This window comes from Mya arenaria, chromosome 15 (genome assembly GCF_026914265.1).
Source record: "Mya arenaria isolate MELC-2E11 chromosome 15, ASM2691426v1".
NCBI lineage: Eukaryota > Metazoa > Mollusca > Bivalvia > Myida > Myidae > Mya > Mya arenaria.
This window is the reverse complement of record NC_069136.1, coordinates 47,043,773-47,066,145: the sequence shown is the minus strand read 5'-3', so window position 1 is coordinate 47,066,145 and position 22,373 is coordinate 47,043,773. Positions and strand designations below refer to the sequence as shown.

The 22,373-nt window shown below is 36.8% G+C and overlaps 1 protein-coding gene across 1 annotated transcript in view; it reads right to left on the bottom strand.

Annotated features, from left to right (window-relative positions):
• LOC128219589 (uncharacterized) overlaps positions 1-12,156 on the bottom strand; it is a 41,970-nt gene extending 29,814 nt beyond the window's left edge. Inside the window, exons 1-11 of the mRNA XM_052927419.1 lie at positions 11,885-12,156; positions 10,370-10,429; positions 8,824-8,981; positions 8,404-8,534; positions 7,294-7,426; positions 6,190-6,258; positions 5,908-6,020; positions 5,574-5,655; positions 4,285-4,452; positions 2,624-2,710; positions 2,421-2,515 (exon numbers count right to left, since the gene is read on the bottom strand). Coding sequence (XP_052783379.1) covers positions 2,421-2,515; positions 2,624-2,710; positions 4,285-4,452; positions 5,574-5,655; positions 5,908-6,020; positions 6,190-6,258; positions 7,294-7,426; positions 8,404-8,534; positions 8,824-8,981; positions 10,370-10,429; positions 11,885-11,969 — 1,181 coding nt within the window. The 5' untranslated portion in view covers positions 11,970-12,156. The remainder of the gene's footprint in view (positions 1-2,420; positions 2,516-2,623; positions 2,711-4,284; positions 4,453-5,573; positions 5,656-5,907; positions 6,021-6,189; positions 6,259-7,293; positions 7,427-8,403; positions 8,535-8,823; positions 8,982-10,369; positions 10,430-11,884) is intronic.
• Positions 12,157-22,373: the final 10,217 nt, after the last annotated feature.

Here is a 22,373-nt window from a genome sequence, read left to right as displayed (position 1 = left end):
GTCAGCAATATTTGGTGTCATAGCGTGATTTATGGAACGAAGTACATGAGGGAATAAGTCATTTCATCGTTCGTTTGTGATTTTTTGTTTGATAAAGATAGCCGCAGAAATGATAATTATAAAAAAGACAACATGCTACAAGTATTTGATTATCATTGATATGTATAGAGTGTCGATCAACACCATGACAGTTGATAGCTAATATGTATAGCCCGGTGGAATTGTTTAGTTATAAACCAGACTATGTTGTGTATGCTGAGATTTTGTTTCGCCTTCGTTTAGCTTCAACTAATTTAATTCATAGCAATGAAATTACGTTAGTTAAAACTTCCTTTTGGGATTGTTTAATGCTTTTTTATAAATGTGTCAATTAGTGTGACAAGATTGATATATATCCAGACATTTTATTTCCTGTTTGCCATCTGAATAAAAAAAGATTCAACGACAGTGCCATTATGTATTAGTTGCATTTTTGACCATGACAATCATAATGATGGTTATTAATCTGACCCTCAAGTAGGCTGTTCAGCAATAAAGCTTTGCGAAAAACTTCATTAAAGACACATTGAGCAGAATTGTCCGGTCATTTTCAATCTCCAGGCTCTAGCCGATAATGGTGTTTACATTTGGTATGGGTCGATAATAATCGTGGATATTTCTATTTCTTTCTGTTTGTTAATTTATCTTAAATCGAATCTGACGTATGCGCCATATACAAATTTCTTAGCGTATATTTAGTCAGTCTTTTTTTTCACCAAGACCTACTTGTTAAACTTCTTTCAGTGGTAAATGGTAGCATAAATTTGGTGTTTTCATTTTTGTTTGGACAAATTACAATCTTCAAATCAATTTCGATTTCTGAAATGTTGATGATTAAGCAAAGTGTGTCTGTGTGTGTGTGCGTGCGTGCGTGCGTGCGTGCGTGTGAGCAAGCTGCTTAGGGGAAGAGGTGGCTGGAGGAAGAACGCGGTAGATAGATTGGAGGAGAGAAGCTGGTGGGGAGCGAGAAATGATGATTAATGGTTGAAAGAGCGCTGGGAAAACTGGAGTCACATTAAAGAATTAAGAGCAAAGAAAAAAAAACAGCAGACATTGATAAAGAGGATGAAGTCAAGTATAGCAAATGAGGAAGTAGGGCTAGTGTAGATTAAGGAGAATGTTAGAGTGCTTGGATTATTTCATTGGACAATTAACTCTGCGTGAATTTGTCTTTCAGTGTGCTCGCCATGTGCTCCAAATCGCTGCTGCCTAATACAGTGAAGAAGAAATCCAAAGACACAGTTCTAAATTGCACTTAAAAGTTTGATTGCAAAATACAACCTTTACTGTTCGCATTTGATATATTTAACTCACTCGGCATGTTCTCTTTTCACGCATGAAACTATGTTCTTGTACTATTAAACAACGGTTTAATTTGTCTTCTCCCTTTCGTTTATCGGTATTATTGGGCAACAAAATGAGAGAATGTTGCTGTAAACGCAAGACTTGATTCGGACTAACAGTGTTACATTATGATATCCAATACTCTTGCAGTTTAGAATTTCCATTTCGGGGAGACCAATCAAGCCTTGTTTATCGGGGTCAACTATATATATCGGGTGTCAAGCAACTGAGGCCCTCCGGATACTTTCAATCTGTATTTTTCCACGACGGCAGTGATATGCACGTTCAAGACATACGACAACAATTTTTGAGTTTTATAGTGAACCTGTTTCTACACTTTCGCTTGCAAAAATAATTTAAATATTAACATTTTCCTTTCAAAAATGAGTTTTGTTTTGATTGTTTTGTTTTGCTTATCGTTCGATTGAGTTCACGACATTTGTACAGATGAAACCGAATGAAACAAATGATTTTTGTATTATTTGGTAATGCGAACGGAAAATGAAGATCCGAATCTTGTAATGTTTATGTTTAATATAAACGCATCATAAAAACACACGCAATATATACAGCAACATTCCAGTCCAATACGGCCGTTTTTTACACTCTTTACCTCTTGTCATCACAACTGATGTCGAAGCCAAAACGTGCATCATTAAAATGACATTTATTATAAAACCATGCGTCTTTTAAGTGATTTAAACAAGAAATGAATATAATAAAAGGTTAATAATACTGCGCTTTTGATCTCAGGTTTTTATTTCACTCGTAAAGCGCCTCATGAGATCCGATTCGGCAAATTCCAGTAGAGTAGAATACAGCCTACCAGATTAGAAAGCAGTTCCAATAGCAATATTTAAAAAAAAGATGATGGGATTGGTTTACTAGTACGGGTTTCGAGTCTCAACAGGGACATGGTCTCCTGGCTTCCCAAAAATGACACAAGCCCTGATTTCTCAGCAAGAAACGGACTCGGAAGTGATTCATATAAGCTGATAGCTTTTTTACAATCGAGTGACTTTATTATGTTAACTCACATGACAGGATAGTTAGGAATATCTTTGAATAACTTTTGCAGGCGAGGTTTGATACGAACGTTAATGATCTCTTCATATCTGTTGATGGTTTCCTCCTGAAAAAAGAGAAATAGTTTAGATTTGAAGCACAAAAAAATTATGCACACAGCTACAAGTAAATGCCATACTAGTACTTCTTTGCAATATTGTTTTAGATTGCTTACCTTTGATTGTATAATAAATGTACTGTTGTTTTTGAGCATGTTGAAAAATTCCTTCACAGTTCCCGTGAACTTCAGTTTAGTCATGACCTTAAATACAAAGATGATTGTTTGTTATTTCCATTGTTTGAGTAATGATTAATGATTAATCTTAAGCACATTAACATGATTAATCAATATTTTCGCTCGTACTACAATATAAGTAGTGACATTTTCAATGCCTTTGCGTCGTCTGCTGTAGTGGCGTGCTAATACGTTTACCATGGCATAACAAAAGAAAAACTGTGCATAATATTAAAGGGACCAGACAGCAAATGGTTCCGAAGTCGGCAAATACAGTATTATCAATACGAGCTAGTATTATGCCAACAATACATCATTAAATACATGATTTCAATAATATTTGGACGCTGCCTCAGCTGAGTTGACCCGTTTAAAAAATTGCTCATGATAGTTTTCCAGTTTATCGTGTGTATATTTAGCATGTGGAAATCACGCGATTAGTACAGATACATATACCGAAGATATTTTTAAACTAACTGGGATTTACGTGGTAGACATAATTTAAAATATGAAAAATACGCAAAAAGTTCGAAATATATATGTTTTGTAATCGATGTGATACATCAGTTATTAAGGTTCAATGCGTTTTACTCAACTATATCAATCTTATCTAAGTTTTTGACAATTTACTTCTTTTTTTGCAGTTGTATCGTGTGGTGCCTACTCCCTTTAACATGGTAAGTTGCACTACTGTAGCCATTGGCAAACAAAAATCCACAATCGTGTCATGGGTCATGCATCTGACAACTGCATATTTGTCGAGTTCTTGAACAACTTAAACAGACGCCTCTTTAAGCGAAGCTTTGGTTGTTTTCAAGATCGCTTGAACATTCAATAACAATGCTAAAGTTGCGTTTAATTTAAAAACGAAAATATATGTCTTCATTTTAAGTAACTGGACTGGTTTGAAAGTAAAGGACTATGTAGTTGTAAAGATGACATTAATGTTTTTATGACAAGAACAATGTTAGACATTAAAGGTACGCAAGGCACTGTTTGTTCTTATAGTCTTATAATGCCATTATACTCCAGGTATAATCAATCAATGACTTAAGAACACTTTTAAATATGTCTGTGAGACCGTGTTGTAAATACTTACTTCATTATTTGACATTTATTTATGACAAGTTCAGCTTTGATAAAGCTATTGTCGTTTTTACAGAAGTTGTGATAGCTGCGTAATGCTTCATGTGGTTGATTGCAAACATATGTACAAGTCGGGGGAATAAATAGCGTTAGTAAATTATTTGAGTTTGAGTTTGATAAGATAAAAAATGATAGTTATGAGCCATTGCTTTAGCATGTCTGTTCTTTTATCAAACAGTTGTGGTATAAACAAACTACCGAGTGCAAAGATTAGGCAAACAAAAACGCAGAACATTCTCTTTCTTAATGATTTGACATATTGAAGGAATTCAATCAGGCGCTTACTGTCAATCATTTATATCTTATACGAATTGCTTATCAAAGAGACCAATTAAACGACATTAATTTTTAAATAAGTTATAGCTTGTAATTGAATGAAACAACCCATTATTCTTAGACCGACAACCAACCTTGGATAAACAATAATGCAATGCTGCTGCTGAATTCAAACTAACCTGTTTCATCTGTCCATGTATCCTTTCCACTTCTTGAACTCCAAGGGCGTGTACTTCTTCTGGAGTTATGTCCGTCGACAAGTGCCACCGTAGGCAAGCTCGGTAATAGTCCTTCCCACGGGGAAACGAGCTTACGCCGTATTGCTTTCGTGAAGCATTTTTGTACTCCTGTAAAGTACATCCACATATGTATTCAATGACATACAGGATATGCCCCGAATGTGCATTTTTTAAGCATATGCCTCATGCGTTTATCACAAACCACTACCTGTGGCAGACACTTAAAGGACAAATATAGAAGTATCTTACTAGACATTTTCCTTAACAGACATAAAGTTTGACTGGCCATATTGTGTCATTTAAAAATGTTCTATATGCACAACTAATGATATCTGGTTGTTTCATTAATATATCCATTAGTTTTGTTTTGTTTTGTTTTTTTATGTTTTTTATGTTTTTTTAAAAGGTGATAGACTGGTAACTTAAGGACTTTTTCCCATGCTTCTCACAATCAGCTTCAAATGTTGTTTCCCATTCAAAATGGAATACTGTTTCTGAAAAGTATCCTTCTTTGTTGTGTTTCAGAGATAATTGGCAATTAGTCTCTCGTTGATAGAATGGTAACTCATGTGTCTTTATAAAAGTTAATGTAATGTTTGGATTTATTACGGATGAAAACTGAATCATCCAATTGTGTGCAAGTATCGTAGTAATCTTCTAAGCCACCAGTGAAGTTCCCGTTATGCTATTGACATTGTATCTTCAGACTCAGGTATAGTCTTTTTGCACTGATCAAAACACTTGCCAAACACTTGAAATAGCAAATAAATGAGCTATAAGTTTGCCACTTCAACATATGTGAACATTTTAAGGGGAACTTAAAGCACATTTATTGACTTGTATCATTCGTATAAATCGTAGAGAAAGTGAATGAAAATTTCTGTGTCTGAACGCAGTGATCAATTAGAAAAAACTAATTCCCCGTGTATATTTCCAATTGAATTGTAGGTGTCGCTATTTGCGCATGTGGTTTTCGGGCTTCTTTACCGCGTGGTCATTCAACGACTGGACAGCCGACAATGACGGTGGAAAATTTTAAATTGTATTTAAATTATATTTTTGCTTAATTTTTAGCGTCAAATTACATTTTTTGACATGTGAATGAATCTATTGTAATATCATTATGTAATTAATGAATCTTAAAGGCTTATTATAAATATATTCCAATGTGTTTGTGGACTGATGGTTAGGGTGTAATTATTACGAATAAAAGTAACAATAATAGTTACCGTCTCAATGAACGTCTTGAGTGCAGTGAAGTTATCACGAAACACTGTAAAAGCTGTATCAGCTGCGGTTCTGAGCTTTGTCCTGTAAAATACGTTAACCATCAACCTAAAGGTCTGCACAATTTGGATATCTACTTATTTTGATATGAATTAAACGATAATGTATACCGTTTTGGATGTGTTCTTTATAGATTGTATATATGAATTAAATGTTACTTAGGAGTTCATTGCTTTTAGTTTTAATGTCACAGTTAAATATAAATACAAATACTGGACTATTTACGCTTACTCATGTTTCTTGTGTAGTTGATGGTAAAACATATTTGATACTTACTTATTATCCTCTGGCATTGTAATGTTGTCAAGGGCTTCGTTGAAAGGAGCATATATCAGACAGTTTTCGTTGGAAGAGCCAATGAGATTATCGATTTGGCCAATAGACGCGTCCTGTAAGTGTTTAAGGTATATAACTCTTACAACAAGTTTTACCGTAAAAAATAGTTCCGCTCAGTAATAAAATAGTTCCCGACCTACGTACCTACGGACAAATGGATCGGCAAACAGACGTTATTTAAGGATGACCCAACTAATACCATACTATAAAATATTTCAGTACCATAGACACCCAGTGGTTTGTTGTTCCATCTGATATGGCCATTCTCATTCTTCTTATGTAGTTCACAGTCTGAAACGATAATTGCTTTTGATTTAAACATGTTTTCTTTCATGAAAAGTTTCAAATGATAAAGTTCATTTCAATACAAATATTTAGGAATTCGTTAGCAAGCTAAACGCCTATTTATCCTCATCTATACATTCCTTTTTTACAACAACCAATCGTGTATTTTCCAGATCTTTACTAACATGTAAAGGCGATAAACCGATCTTTAAACCTATGATATGCTTGATTTTAATCACTTGTATGAATGCAGTTTATTTCAAAACACACTATTGTTCTTTTTGTTCATACAAAACATATCTGTTTCAACTCAATTATATTGATAAATTACATCTAGATGAATGTTGTTTGAACATATGACATTTAATATTGCAATTCGAAACTAGCACATTAATATTTATAAACAATCAAACAGTTTTGTTAAATGCAATGATGACGTGTATATAACTACTCATGTGGTTATCTTCAATCTAGACAAAACTTTCAAAAGAAATATATCGGGACGAAAACTACCTATTGCGTAGTGTCGATGTTTAGATCCTTGTTTGTAAAATGCACTTTTTTAAGTATGAAATAAAGTGAGACAAATCATAATGAGTGTTAAAACAAAAATACCAAAAGCTGGAACCCATCAGCAATTGTTGATATTTGCTCAAATATCGTCTCTGAAGACCACAATTTTCATAAGCGTTTATAACGCGATTGGAAATTAATTACGGCTGTGGTGTTGCGAGATTGGTTGAATGACATTATCACGTGATGTTATCAATGTATCCTTAACAGTTCAACATATCCAACATCTTTGATAAAGTCCGATTGTAAAAACCCCACTTAAACAAAAATACTTTTTTATTCTATAACTTTTTTCTGTAATTTCGATATCAAAGAGTAAAATTATGATAACATAATTGTTTTCAGAAGCATTACTGGGAAAACTAATTTATCATGTCATAAAACATGAGCGAGGCACTTTAATGTTTATTATCCTTTTTGTTCCCTATTCAATACAATATTTGTAGAGCAATTATGTAAATGCCTTACCTGATTGCCCCATCCGTGGACCCTGGTATAGAAGTTGACAAAGTCCTCGTATGTTGAGAATTTAGGCGGCAGGAAATCACTTATGTCTGTCCACATGCCTTCCAAAAAGTTCACTGGGTTAATCGGACCATAACTGCAATTTGTATTACATGATTATAATCTACTTTCAAGTTACTGATATAAGACACAGGTCACAGGTCTTCGTATAATGTGTACTTCATCGGAAATTTGTTCACGTCAACCCTTCAAAGTATTTTCCCCTGCCGAGATACAGACGTGTAAAGTCTTGCTATCAATGATCTAAATGCTGCCAGTAGTATTCCTTTAATCAACTGTTGGAACACTGAACATTTTTTTTAAAAAGAATGCCACTTTAGGAAGCATAGCGCTTACCTGAGAGCAATATTTAGCAATAGGAATAGGGAAAAGTAACAGGGCTCTGAATAACCTAAATAAGGCTTTCTTGTCCTAAGAAGGATCGTACAATCTTTGTGGGCTAAAGTAATGTATTCAATAAGATGTATGTCTTTCAAGAATTTTTTGCTCAGATTACAATTTTTGTAAAAACAAATTCGATTGTGCTACGCACAATTGAAACGCTTGCCCTTTTGTGTAGTGGATGTGAGAAAGTAACAGAATGCGTCTTTAATTTCAAACATTCAGTCAGGATATGATGGACGGTCGCTACTATTAGCTATCTGGGAAATTGTATTTCCGTCAGTGTGTTCTGCCTAGGCTCGACAGCAGCATTGTTTCCCTTTGGTGCTTCTATAACAGGCCTATGAGGACGATATCTGTCTTGCAGAATATATAGAACCCCTTTAAAATATTTAATACGTAGAAGAACTACCATATATGCGAAACAATTCAGAGACAAATACGTAGATATACCTGCAAAGAAACTCGTGCTCTAATGTTAGCACTGATTTCCAGCCATACGTTAATACGTATGTCATTTAGTATTTTGAAATGCATGTAAAAAGGGCCTACATTAGTAATTATATAAATCAACAACTTGTATCGTGAATAATATTGCTGCCATTAAGAAGTTTTGTTTTAGTTTTCAAATTGTTAGACTCATAAAACCAGTTGTTTGTAAATAAACGTTACTTTTTCCATTCATATCCTGCAATGAATACTTCTAGGCTGTCATTCAGAATGTCGTAGCTGACCTGCCGTTCACTCGAGAGTTGATTTCGGGTCACCGTGGACAGTCGGTTCAAAAAAGCGTTCGCTTCATTCTAGAATGGAGTGGTTTCAGTTGCACTGATAACATCCACCCAAACAATCAACATTGAAAAACTTAACAGATTTATTGTTTGTGTCGTTTCCACAAAACATTTACAAACGTGCAAGCTTAGTGAAACTATTTAAGCATTGTTAACATACGGTCTTAACAACAAAATGTTCTCAATAAACTTGTTCGCTGTAATACTGTTACTTGTAAGAGGAAAAGAATACAGACTAATACTGCATGCAAGACCATCAAAGCGCTGATCTTGTTCTAAACACACACATTTGCCTACTTACAAATCTCCTATCCAGATCGTCCAATCCAAACTGCTCCACGCGGTCATCGTACGTGTGCACGTCAATTCCGGATGCGAATTCTGGGGCCTCCAAAAGTCGCCACTCCCAATAGTCATCGATAACCTTCTGAAAGTCGGAATCAGGACTGCCCTGTGCTGCTTTGAATGTAATGTGAAGGATAAGAATTGGATAATTCGTAATTCATAAAATGAGATATTTTTGAACGTACAGCTAAGAATGTAGTCGAATCTAAACTATAATATGTAAAGCATGTTGTTGATATTGTGACAGGTCACAAACAATAAATCTGTACAACCTGTATCCAGAATCAGGACGATCCTAAGACCATTATAAACATCAAACTAGTAACAAGTCTAAAGAATGGTGGAAAATATCCATTTTAATGCGATTGATGATACTTGATTGGATTATAGTCATTATATATTGTGTGTTATCATGTATAAACGTTAACGAATATACGCTCCAATTACAAATATTAAATAAACAAAGTGTTATTCATATGATTTAAAAATAAAACTAGAATAAAATGGAAATACTTCAAGAATTTTAAATCTTAAACATGTGTTCAACTATATGGTATATATGAATTAGTTTCATTCAAATTAACAATGTAGCGCCCCCGTCTAAATATACCTTAAGTTTATCAATACGATAGCTTAACTAATAGTGTGCACAGAATAAAATATCGTCTATGTTTATAAGATGCAAACTGTATTTAATGCAATAGCTATCGATAATTAGGTCATTCGAGAGTTGAGAGGGAATAATTAACAATGTAAATGAAACGTGATCGCGTTTCATATGTTTAACAAATACACTGTACGCCTTTAAAACGCACCACTTGGTGAAAACATACATAAATAATGTTTTTCAACCAGTGCTTTTGCCGTTTGTGCGACGTCAATTTCCACATGGACGTAACATGTTTCAAAATGATAATGCTCCCGCCCATACAGCCCGAAGGACCACTAAGTTTTTTGTTCAAAACAATGTAACTGTATTGGACTGGCCGTCGTTGTCTCCAGACATGGCTCATCTCTTGGATGAGTTTGGTAGGAGGGTTTATGCACGAAATCCTCCTCTACGCAATGTTGCAAAATTACGCAATACTCTTGTGCATGAGTGGGCCATCATCCCACAACACTGCATAGCACCTCTTACACTGTCCATGAGGCGTAGATGTCTTGTCTGTATACGGGTCATACACTCCATTCTAGCAAACTGTGATTTGCGGTGTTCGACCGTGTCTTACGTTTACAGTTGTTTTTCAGCTAACACCACACCTTTGGCAATGAAATTTGCATACAATATTTATAACATATTGTTTGTTGTACCTAGAAATTTTGAATACATTGGATTGACTGTTTTTGAATAAATTTATCAAAATGTAAGTGGTGCGTTTTCAAAGGCGTTCAGTGTACGTGCCCTTGCATGAATATTTTAATTTGTATATCATTACTAGTGTGGTGATTGCACACTGTACCATAGATAAAGTTTTATAAATAAATTCTTAAACTGTACTTACTACTTATGCTTAAACTAAGCAACAGTGTCAAAGTAAGGAACCTCATGGCGTCAATGGTACCTGCAATGTAAGCATACCCGTGTGTTATTCTTAATACTTACGTGAAAAACTACAGAAACAAACTCAGCAGCAAAAAATTAAAACATAATCCCGGTTTAATGGCACTGAGTAAATGTCAATGACAAAGAACACAAAAACAAAAAAATCACAAGCAGCACAGTGCATACATAGTATATACATTTTACATTTTACTGACCGTTCCAAGGCGGTACCTAACAATCCTTGATATATAGGTATGTTTATCAAGGATTGTTAGGTACCGCCTTGGAACGGTCAGTAAAATGTAAAATTTAGCCAACCTATTGTTTGTCAATATAACAATTGTCGATACTAGAACTGATCTCTTTCTTGCACCAAAATCATATGTACCTCAGAGGAAGAGACTGTTGAGGATATGCAGGTTTGGCCCAATGGTAACGACAGATTAGATCCGAGACTCAAATCAGTAGCTTTGTATCTTTCTGTCTTAGACAAGTAGAAGATATATGGTGGAAACTGCTAAGTTTATTTATTGCTTTTAGTGCATTCACTAGCATTTATACAGATTTTGAAGAAAAAAATACTCAATCATTTTTACTTTTCTGAGCATTAATCCGTTTGTTAACAGTATCAGACTCATAAAAGCGAATATTTTAATTATGATCGGCGAAAGATGTGTTAATATTTGTTTAACATGTGAGGTTTCACTGATTGTGTTTATTTATTCTATTCGAATGGCAGTGTTATGTTTATTTATTCTATTCGAATGGCAGTGTAACGATAAGATAAAAATCTCAGACTAAAAACTTTTGCGATTATGGGCACAACTGTCTAAACTTTTAAACAAATCACTTACCTGACATTATTTAACAACCTCTTTCCACTGTATAGTGATATGTTTGAGATGTAATACATGCATCAATTGTCGCTAGACGTAAATTCAATTAAATTCAAATATTCAGCCTTGAGTCTTGGGTCTAATCTCAACATGAGACCATCCGCGCTTATGACGTCAAAATGCTCAAGTTAAGCGAATGTAAGATCCAAAACAATCATCTATCACATGCTTACCATTGTTTTCCGTGTAATATACCCATTACGAATATTTTTATCTTACACATGTGTAAGATAACCTATCAGACATTTCTATTGGCTAGACTAATCACACGCGACCTAGATATCCCTCCGCATTGTTTGTAAACAAAATGGTTTAAACGCCAACAAAACTTATCTCAATAATGAAGCTTAAGGACTTCCGGGAGACAAAAGGCTAACGAATCATAGTGTCAGAAAGCATCTTGTTAAAAAACTTTCTGATAACGATGTTCCGCCAACCAGATAATGCAGATCATTAGTCACAGAAATATCCAGTCAGTCAACAAATACTGTACAGCCACATTTAAATAGTGACAAACACCACAAGAACATTTCAAACATTTACGTCTTCACCAACACAAGCAATATGCAATCAATCACATTTGCTTGCCAGTTTAATCAGCAGTCGGTTACCGAAAACACAAATACGAATTGCGCAGCACATACATCTCCTTACACATCCCATGGCGGCTAGAACATCATGTTCTATGGAAACATTCTTGGTGGAACTTTTTCAACATCAACGTCCATGCAGTACAGAGTAAAGCTTCGCCGTAATCATCTGCATATTGTGATACTCCATGTACACTAAGAAAACGCTGCAAAATCATCGTAGAAAGCGACAGCGAATAACTTTTCAATCCGTGCACACAGTAAAACTTGACAGACCGATGTAGGTCACATAAACCGCGTAAAATCCGTAAATGCATGTACTCTGAGTGTGACGTCAACAAATTGTGTACTTATTGGGTTTTTTGGGGTTAAAATCGTTCGTTATTCATGTTGTTGGATATTTTACTACACATTTTTATATTTGTGACTTGTTTAGCGCTTTATCAGAATTAAAACTTGATAACTGCTATCTAATTTTGTCAATTTAATTTGGAACTATTTATATGGCGTATCGTTGACATTCTAGTCTGAGTACTTTGGCTGTCAAACAATCGGTTCAGAAAGTGGAACTAAACTGCTTATAAAAACACCGTTTTAAGCATGTGATAAAAAAGATCTGACACTCGCTGTCATTTAATACAAGAATTTTATTAAACTCGTCCATGAAAGTTGTTAGTAAGCTCGCCAGAGGCTCGCTTACTAACAAATTTCATGAACTCGTTTAATAAAATATTGTATTAAATGACAACTCGTGTCAGTTCCTATATATAAGTATGGACGTCACGTTTCGATTCGTTATCCTCTTTATGAATTAGTCTGAATTGCACTAGTTATACGCTGTTTTGCTCAGGTTGCTGACTGCGGATATGTATAGACTTGATATTGTGTATTCGCAACAAATGTCATAAGCATTGGATTTTTTTTGGTATGTGTGTGCCTTCCTTAACCTAGAGTCTCTAAACAACGTAATGGTAAATATTTGGCTACTGGGCTTGTTCTTGTAGCTGTCATTATATTATAATAAAAGTAACGATCTTTAGTAAAACAAAACCGCAGTTCAGAGTCTTTGTATAGTGACGCGTTTTCTTAAGGGAGATTTGGTGCTCAAACCTCGTGTTGGCCATGCAAGTGTTTAAACATTATGCCACAACGTTGTTGACTCGCTTGTACCTTTTCGTGTTATTCTTGTTGATTATTGTCCTTGTTTTATATATGATCATATGATCGGCGCCATAAATGGCAATGGAAGTATATAGTCTATACTATTCTATGTGACAATCACTTTTTTGTAACTACGGTGCTGAACGGGTTAAGTTAAATGTTTCTCCAAAATCACATTGCATATATTTACGGGCCATGGCGATCCATTGAGTTTTGCGGCGACCATCGGCGGCCCCGGCAGTCGCATTTTACAATTAAAGTAGAAGTGAAAATAATGTTAACGAATTTACTAGTCAGCTGATGAAGATTAAATGAAAAATGGCTGATTGAAGTTATTTATTCGTGGGAATACCAAACTCAGTTTAAATACATTTACATGTTTCAAGTTTCGATCTCTGTACCTCATAAACCTTGTGCACTGGGCTTAACTGGGGTCATATCTTATGTTTTGTTATATAATATAACAGTGTCAGTGAATAATGTGGCCATTTGTAAGGCCTTCCACTAAGCTTGCAAACGAAGGTCATGCTTGTCACTCGACATTTTAAGAAAGTTTAGTTGCCTGGACATTTTCACTCAATACGAAAACACATTATACTTACATATCCACACGCACGCCTATAATGAAAGTGTCCCTTTAAGCAAATTTTGATTCAATTATACATTTTGTTTTGTTGACAGCCATCTGAGTGACGTAACCGTTTTGCACCTTGTTGCCAAGGACAACGGTCAATAACTAGCGTGCGGTTTATGTGAAAAGCGTTGTTATCCTTCTGCACGCTGGATATTGAAAATTTAATCGATGCCTACCTTTTACCGTTCCGATATAAAAGTAAAAGCTTACCAAAAAATTCAACCATGGTACAATTGTGTGTTGTACCATATTGGAGAGCATCGTCTTTGTTTTTCGTCTGTACATCAACGTCTATACAAAACAGTTACTACACCTACTACACCCCTGAGTGATATCATATACTCGCGCTGAAGCGCTCGTATCTAATTTTAGTAAACCGTGTTGTGGGTGCAATTACTATTATTTATATGGCGACTCGTTACGTATTCTATGTATTTAACGTACACGGGTCCTTCATGCACAGAAAAGAAGTGTTTTAACCGAAGACGTCTTGTGCATAGCTTCGCTTTATCAAAGCCTCAGTTGACAAGATGCACTTTCACACCAAAATAAGTGTTATAGATTCTAAAATAACACATGAATGCCGTTTATCAGTGTATGAATAGTGAAATGTGATCAATCTTAACAGTTCTAATAATAATGTAAATTTGAAAACATGATTCTCATTTCAAATTATTATTATTATTATTATTATTATTATTATTATTATTATTATTATTATTATTATTATTATTATTTTTATTATTATAAGCTCAAAAAATTCAAAACGCATACCTGTAAATGCTGATAATCACGTTAATAATGATATAGTTTTGCCTTCAACGCGCTGAAGTTTAAATGTTTACCTCAATAAAATATAACGCCGGTCACAATATGTAAGTCGCTCTCGCTACGATCGAGATGTTCATAAACTGCATCAATGACAAAGTATTGAATACTATTTCTTTTTTGATGGCTAAATTCTGCAGTTTACATAATTGTGAAGACATTGAGCTACATTCCGTTCGGAACGAACAAGTAGTCTTGGCAAAATTACAAAAAGTACTGATGGGTACAATTAGTTTCTTTATTAAAGCTGCACTCTCACAGATTGAAAGTTTTGGCAACTTTTTTATATATTGTCTTGGAACGAGCCAATTTCTGCGTAAAAATCCATAGAAACCAGTTATACAAGACTGCTGACAAAAAAAAAAGTTCGCAGATTTTTAAATTTAATTTCAAAAATTGACGTAACGGTTTAAGCCATAAAACATTAATTTTCGAACGGAAATATGAAAAAACTACGATCTGAATTTTTGGCATCAATATAATAACATTGGTTTGCAGATATTTACGCAAAAAATGCTTTTTCCAAGACAATTTTTTTTTTAAAAAGTTGTAAAAATGGTAATCTGTGAGAGTGCAGCTTTAAAGTACATCTGCCAGATAATATTGTAATGTTTTGTGGAAGTAGGGTAATATATTCGGGTACACATTAACCACGACTGACAAATTCACTGTCACGGAGGTTTATCCGGTTTAAGAGTTTTAACCTACTGTAAATGAATAAAACTTTAAATATCTCCTAGTCCTCAACGACAAGAGTCAGTGTGAAAGACGCTCGCCTAAGGGGCCTGTCATACACTGCCGATGTATTTCGCCGGGAATGAACCGGAGCACGGAATTAACAACGGCAAGATAATCGGCTGAGCTCTGTCGAAAAGATCATTACCGGCTGTAGCAATACTGTATTGCGCAGTGATGACGTTGCGTTGCCATTGTACTACCGATGTGCCACCGAAGACCGGAGCTATAAGGCAGTGATAACGTTGCGTTGCCGTTGTACTACCGATGTGCCACCGAAGACCGGAGCTATAAGGCAGTGATACCGTTGCGTTGCCGTTGTACTACCGATGTGCCACCGAAGACCGGAGCTATAGCGCAGTGATAACGTTGCGTTGCCGATGTTCTACCGATGAGCCACCGTTGACCTGAGCTATAGCGCAGTGAAACCGTTGCGTTGCCGATGTTATACCGATGTGCCACCGTTGACCTGAGCTATAGCGCAGTGAAACCGTTGCGTTGCCGTTGTTCTACCGATGTGCCACCGTTGACCGGAGCTATAGCGCAGTGATACCGTTGTGTTGCCGTTGTACTACCGATCTGCCACCGTTGACCGGAGCTATAGCGCAGTGAAACCGTTGCGTTGCCGTTGTTCTACTGATGTGTCACCGCTGATCAGAGCTATGGCGCAGATATACCGTTGCGCCGCCGTTGTACTACCGATGTGCTACCGCTGACAGGAGATATACGGCAGTGACACATTTGCGTTTCCGTTGTACAACCGATGTGCCACCGCTGACCGTAGCTCTAAGGCAGTGATACCTTTGCGTTGCCGATGTTCTACCGATGTGCCACCGAAGACCGGAGCTATAGCGGACTAATACCGTTGCGCCGCCGTTGTACTACCGATGTGCCACCGCTTACCGGAGCTAAAGCACAGTGATAACGTTGCGTTGCCGTTGTACTACCGATGTGCCACCGCTGACCGGAGCTATAGCGCAGAGATACCGTTGCGTTGCCGATGTTCTACCGATGTGCCACCGCTGACCTGAGCTAAAACACAATGATACCGTTGCGTTGCCGTTGTTCTACCTATGTGCCACCGCTGACCGGAGCTATGGCGCAGATATACCGTTGCGTAGCCGTTGTACTACTGATGTGCTACCGCTGACCTGAGATATACGGCAGCGATACCTTTGCGTTTGCGTTGTACTACCGATGTGCCACCGCTGACCGTAGCTCTAAGGCAGTGATACATTTGCGTTGCCGATGTTCTACCGTTGTGCCACCGCTGACCGGAGCTATAACGGAGTGATACCGTTGCGCCGTCGTTGTACTACCGATGTGCCACCGCTGACCAGAGCTATAGCACAGTAATACCGTTGCGTTGCCGATGTTCTACCGATGTGCCACCGCTGACCGGACCTATAGTGGTGTGATGCTGTTGCGTTGCCGTTGTTCTACCCATGTGCCACCGCTGACCGGAGTGATACCGTTGCGTTGCCGGTGTACTACCGATGTGCCACCGCTGACCGGAGCTATAAGGCAGAGGTACCGTTGCGTTGCCGTTGTACAACCGATGTGCGGTAAGAACGGTAGAACATCGTTAGTACATCGACATGACGAAGGTATTACATCTGTACTAGTACGGTACACATCGAAGCCACCAGAGAGCCGTCGATCAACTATGGGGCGCAACCGGTGCTCTATCGCCATTAACGAAGCCATACCCAAGTATACCCAGTGAAGTCCCTTTGCTCGCTCCAGTAGCGTAGCGGCAGAAATGTTTAAGCTGTTACAAAATGTATACCGTCTCCGGCCGATGCTATTTTTTCCGCCGATATTCTGACGATGTACTACATTTTTTACGATGTGATAACATGCGCTGCCGTACTAGTAATGTATCCCCAATTCGTGCTCCTGTATAGACCCGACGAGCCAAAACATGTAGGTGTGACAAGCCCTTAAGTAAAGTGCGAGCTGGATTCGAAGATATAAGGCTTAACACTTATCCTTTGCGTTTCTTATAAGTTACGGTGATGCGATACGTTGTATTTTGAGTGGGTTTTCGTTGACAGCCCTAACACTAGATTGTGTGACTTTCATGTTAAATGGAAAGCGAATTGTCTTTTGCAATTCTTTTTAGAATGATTTGGGTGACAAGGTTGGTCAGTAGAGTAGGCATAGAATTATATATGTTATGTGCACGGGGCATGATATTGCAGACAAAATACAAGACAAGGACCAATGCTTAGCGAAGTCATTTCAGAAACTAAATTCAAAATCAATAAGAAACCCACACGCTAGTCAAAACATTAAAACAATTTTTTAAAGCAAAATTGACGGTGAATTTTATGGTGAAATCATGACAGTTTTTTCCTCATATGAGCCATTTGAAAGATACCTCAAACGATTTAAAAAAAAAAGCGTCCGCAAATGTATGCAAGACAATTGTTTCGTGTGTATGTTCTCTTAACAATACAAAGACAATGAAAGAAAGCACGTACATTTGATAAAATGTCGATTATTTAACTATGCTTTGACAGATACAAATGAAACCCAAATTCATAATAATTATGAAGGTCAAATAACAGCTATCCTTACAACCTTTGTACAAACTCGTTAATGTGTATTTTTATTTTTGTAGTGTTAAATCGCTTTTTGAGAGAAGGTTGTTAGATAATAAAACGTACAGGAATATAATGCTTAGTGCAGACTCCTGAAAACATATGGTCAATCGATCTGATAGTAAAATTCCAAACAAATCAATCTGGGCTGTACATGTTTTACCTATATTATGTAAATTGGGATTTTATTATGTGTGTATAGCACAAGAAGTAGGTGCAGATTACTCAAGTCTATTACACTTAAAAGGCAAAGAATAAGAGACGCCTCTGTTCAGAATTTGAAAAGTCGATTAATGGACTCAAAAAGAGCGTTCTTTTATAGAAACATATTAAAATTTGAACTACATACTTACCTTAACTGTGTTAGTATAAAATAATTACGAATTGCTTTAAGTAAGTATAAATTGTCATCACGTATACGTATTTTATGAACATTTCTGGAAAGAAATAATGGTGTAAATATAAGTAATGAATTGCGTGATTGATGCCATTATCGGGAATATGAACGCAGTTGGGCTGGTTAAGGTATGTGTGGAGTTTCGAACTGCAAACACGTGAACCAGCACAACTGCGTTCATACTCCGAAAATTACATCAATCACGCAATTCATTTCTTAAATAATTGAAACTACCGACACAAGCCCAGAAGCCATGCCCTTGTAGCTTCATTACATTAGTGTTACATCATTCTGCAATCTTCTGTTATAAATATCACATTACATTATTTTGTTTCATCCTTTCATCTTTTGAAAAGGGACAACATCTTTGATGCTAAAATAGATGTTATAAGTATGATTTAATGAACTTCTGTGAGTTACACAACTGTCACATTATTTTTTTTTCAACCTTTCATCTTTTAAAAAAGGACAAAATATTTGATGATAACGTAGATATTATAAATATTACTTAAGTAATTACTGCGAGCAACACAAAAGTCACATTATTTTATTATATATTTAACGTTTCATCTATCGGAAAAGGACAACGACTTCTTCGACAGGAAAATGGATTTAAAAGCTTTTAGTTTTAAGTAATTTCTGTGACCTGCCCCACTTATTCCTTATATGAAACCCGAGTGTTTTCGTAAATGAAACATTGAATGGATTGATAGAGGTTCAGGTTTATGTGCTTTACTTTTCAACGAGTAACTTCTATCTCAGCCTTAACGTATGTTCATTTATAAGTGGAATAATAAATAACGAAGACTGATAAATCAGAGAAACGTGTAAATATTTGCTAAGTGAACTCAATATCTGTTTTGGTTTTGAGATGGAAAAGATACATATTTGTATACGTCTTTTAAAAGTTCGCCAAAGTTTAAGATAACCTCGTCGTTAGTAAACAGGGTTTGAATAATGTCCTCCTTGAATGAAAACCAAAAATATTTCATTTTTTATAAACTTACTCAAATGGCTATTTTAAATTCCACGAATCTATGCTTTTAAAAAAACAGAAATGTATTATATCAAGTATTCATATTATTGATAATATTGAGTTGAAACCGACAATGTGTGTATCAGTCAAACCATGAATTTGAATAAACAGCATTAAAGTCTTGATATTACTTTCAACGCAATTGATATGATTGACCATGGTTGAGAAAATCGTGGTGATTCTTGTCAAATCCATCGTCGTGAACCACGGTATTTTATTCTTTTACGCTTTATACAAACCTGGCGAAAATTGACTGACAAAATATATTTTATGTTGATATGCATGAGGCAGGGGAGACAACTCTTCTTCCAACGAAACGCAGGTTAAAATAAAATACTCTTCGCAGGCGAGTGGTTTAAGTATCTGGTTAGAAATATTAAGAGATCAGGCGGATCGTGTTCAATTCGAGATTCCACCAGTATACTTTAAAAATAATTAACATATATAGATTTATTTAATTATATTTTAGATACATAATTATCATGTATTTTAAAGTTCATGAAAATACGCAATCGGTTGTTAAAAAAGAATATCGTTTTAGGCTCTAAACTATACAAGAAGAATGAGAAATGCCTTTCCATCTTGTCCTGTAAACGCGTAGTCATTTAAAGTATAAAACATATCAGCGATATTGGTTGCTTTCGATTTTGTGTTTTCTGTTTTAGGCTTACCCCCCCCCCCCCCCCCCCGGATTGGGTGTAATGTTCGAAAAACTGTTGAGGTCCGTTGTATGTTTTACTGTAAATTTATAAGCGCCAAACACAATTTAAATTAAGGATCTCTCTGGTTTTTGTCTTCCAATACAGAGAAATGTAGGGAAGAATGCAAATTCCACAATCTTAAGGTCTTCCTATTGTAGGAACATGTCAATGTTTATTTGAAATAAAACGAAATAAGATGAACAAGAGCAGTCACAGACGGCCATATTCCGCACCGAATTGAGCACATTATCAGCTTCGTTTTATGACAACGGTTTAAAAAAACTGCACTAATGTTGACAAGTTGATCTGGTTGTCAGACAGACAAGACGAGGAGTTGGTTTACCGCAACATTGAAAGACTGGCCTACATCAGTGTCATCTGGTTTATTCTTGTTCTCAATTGCTTGCCTCAAAATCTGAAATATAAAAACACAATTGTGTTAAATAAATTAAAAAGAAAACATGTTTAAACATGAATTCACCAAATAAATACTAAATAGAATATAATGAAAAGTATATATTTAAGGTTATAGGATAACCGGTTATATGATATTAACGTTTAGTATTTTTTAACTAAAATCAAGGTTAAAATAACATTTATTTACAGTCGGACCCCACTGGAGCCAGGCGGGAGTGCTTACATTCAGTATAAAAAAAATCGGTCATTTACATCCAGTTCGAGCCAGTGAGGAATTCGACCCAAGCGAGTTCGAGCCAACGGGGTTCAACTGTAGTATTCTTTTTTGTTGATGTTGTTGTTGTTGATGTTGTTTGAAACCTTCACAAAAAGCCATTACGTTTTAATAAAGTGTGTGCTGAAAGTTAAACCACATTGATTATGCCCGACACAAATGAAATTTAATAGCTGCAAATATCTGGATTATATCCCTGTTCGTATTTCTGATTCTTGAAAATAGAGTATGTATTAAAAATGGTATTGGTGTAATTGCGTGTGTTACACATAGTAACACTTGTCAGCTGTGCTGGGGCATTGCCAGTGTTATACTTGTCAGCTGTGCTGGGGCATTGCCAGTGTTATACTTGTCAGCTGTGCTGGGGCATTGAGAATGTTACACTTGTCAGCTGTACTGGGGCATTGAGAATGTTACACTTGTCAGCTGTACTGGGGCATGGAAAATGTTACACTTGTCAGCTGTGTTGGGGCATTGCGGGTGTTACACTTGTCAGCTGTGTTGGGGCATTGCGGGTGTTGAACTTGTCAGCTGTGCTGGGGCATTGCGGGTGTTACACTTGTCAGCTGTGCTGGGGCATTGCGAGTGTTACATTTGTCAGCTGTGCTGGGGCATTGTGGGTGTTACACTTGTCAGCTGTGTTGGGGCATTGCGGGTGTTACATTTCTCAGCTGTGCTGGGGCATTGAGAGTGTTACCCTTGTCAGTTGTGCTGGGGCATTGAGATTGTTACACTTGTCAGCTGTGCTGGGGCATTGCGAGTTTTACACTTGTCAGCTGTGCTGGGGCATTTCGAGTGTTACAATTGTCAGCTGTGCTGGGGCATTGCGAATGTTACATTTTTCACCTGTGCTGGGGCATTGCGATTGTTACACTTGTCAGCTGTGCTAGGGCATTGAGAGTGTTACACTAGTCAGCTGTGCTGGGGCATTGCGAGTGTTACACTTGTCAGCTATGGTGGGGTATTGCGAATGTTACACTTGTCAGCTGTGCTGGGGCATTCAGATTGTTACACTTGCCAGCTGTGCTGGGGCATTACGGTTCTACACTTGTCAGCTGTGCTGGAGCATTGACAGTGTTACACTTGTCAGCTGTGCTGTGACATTGAGAGTTTTACAATTGTTAGCTGTGATGGGGCATTGAGAGATTTACACTTGTTAGCTGTGCTGGGGCATTTAGGGTGTTACACTTGTCATATTTGCTTTGGCATTGAGAGTGTTACACTTGTCAGCTGTGCTGGGGCATTGGGAGTGTTACACTAATCAGCTGTGCTGGGGCATTTCGAATGTAACACTTGCAAACTGTGCTGAGGCATCTAGGGTGTTACACTTGTCAGCTGTGCTGGGGCATTGAGAGTGTTACCCTTGTCAGCTGTGCTTGGGCATTGAGAGTGTTACACTTGTCAGCTGTGCTGGGGCATTGCGAGTGTTATACCTGTTATCTGTGCTGGGGCATTGCGAATGTTACACCGGTCAGCTGTGTTTGGGCATTGCTAGTATTACACTTGTCATGTGACTTGGGGTATTGCGGATAGTTACATTTGTCAGCTATGCCGGGACACTGCAAGTATTACACTTGCCAGCTTTTCTGGGGCATTGCAGCTGTTACTATTGTCGGCTGTGCCGGGGCATTGCGGCTTTTACACTTGTCAGCTGTGCTGGGGCATTTCGAGTGTTACACTTGTCAGCT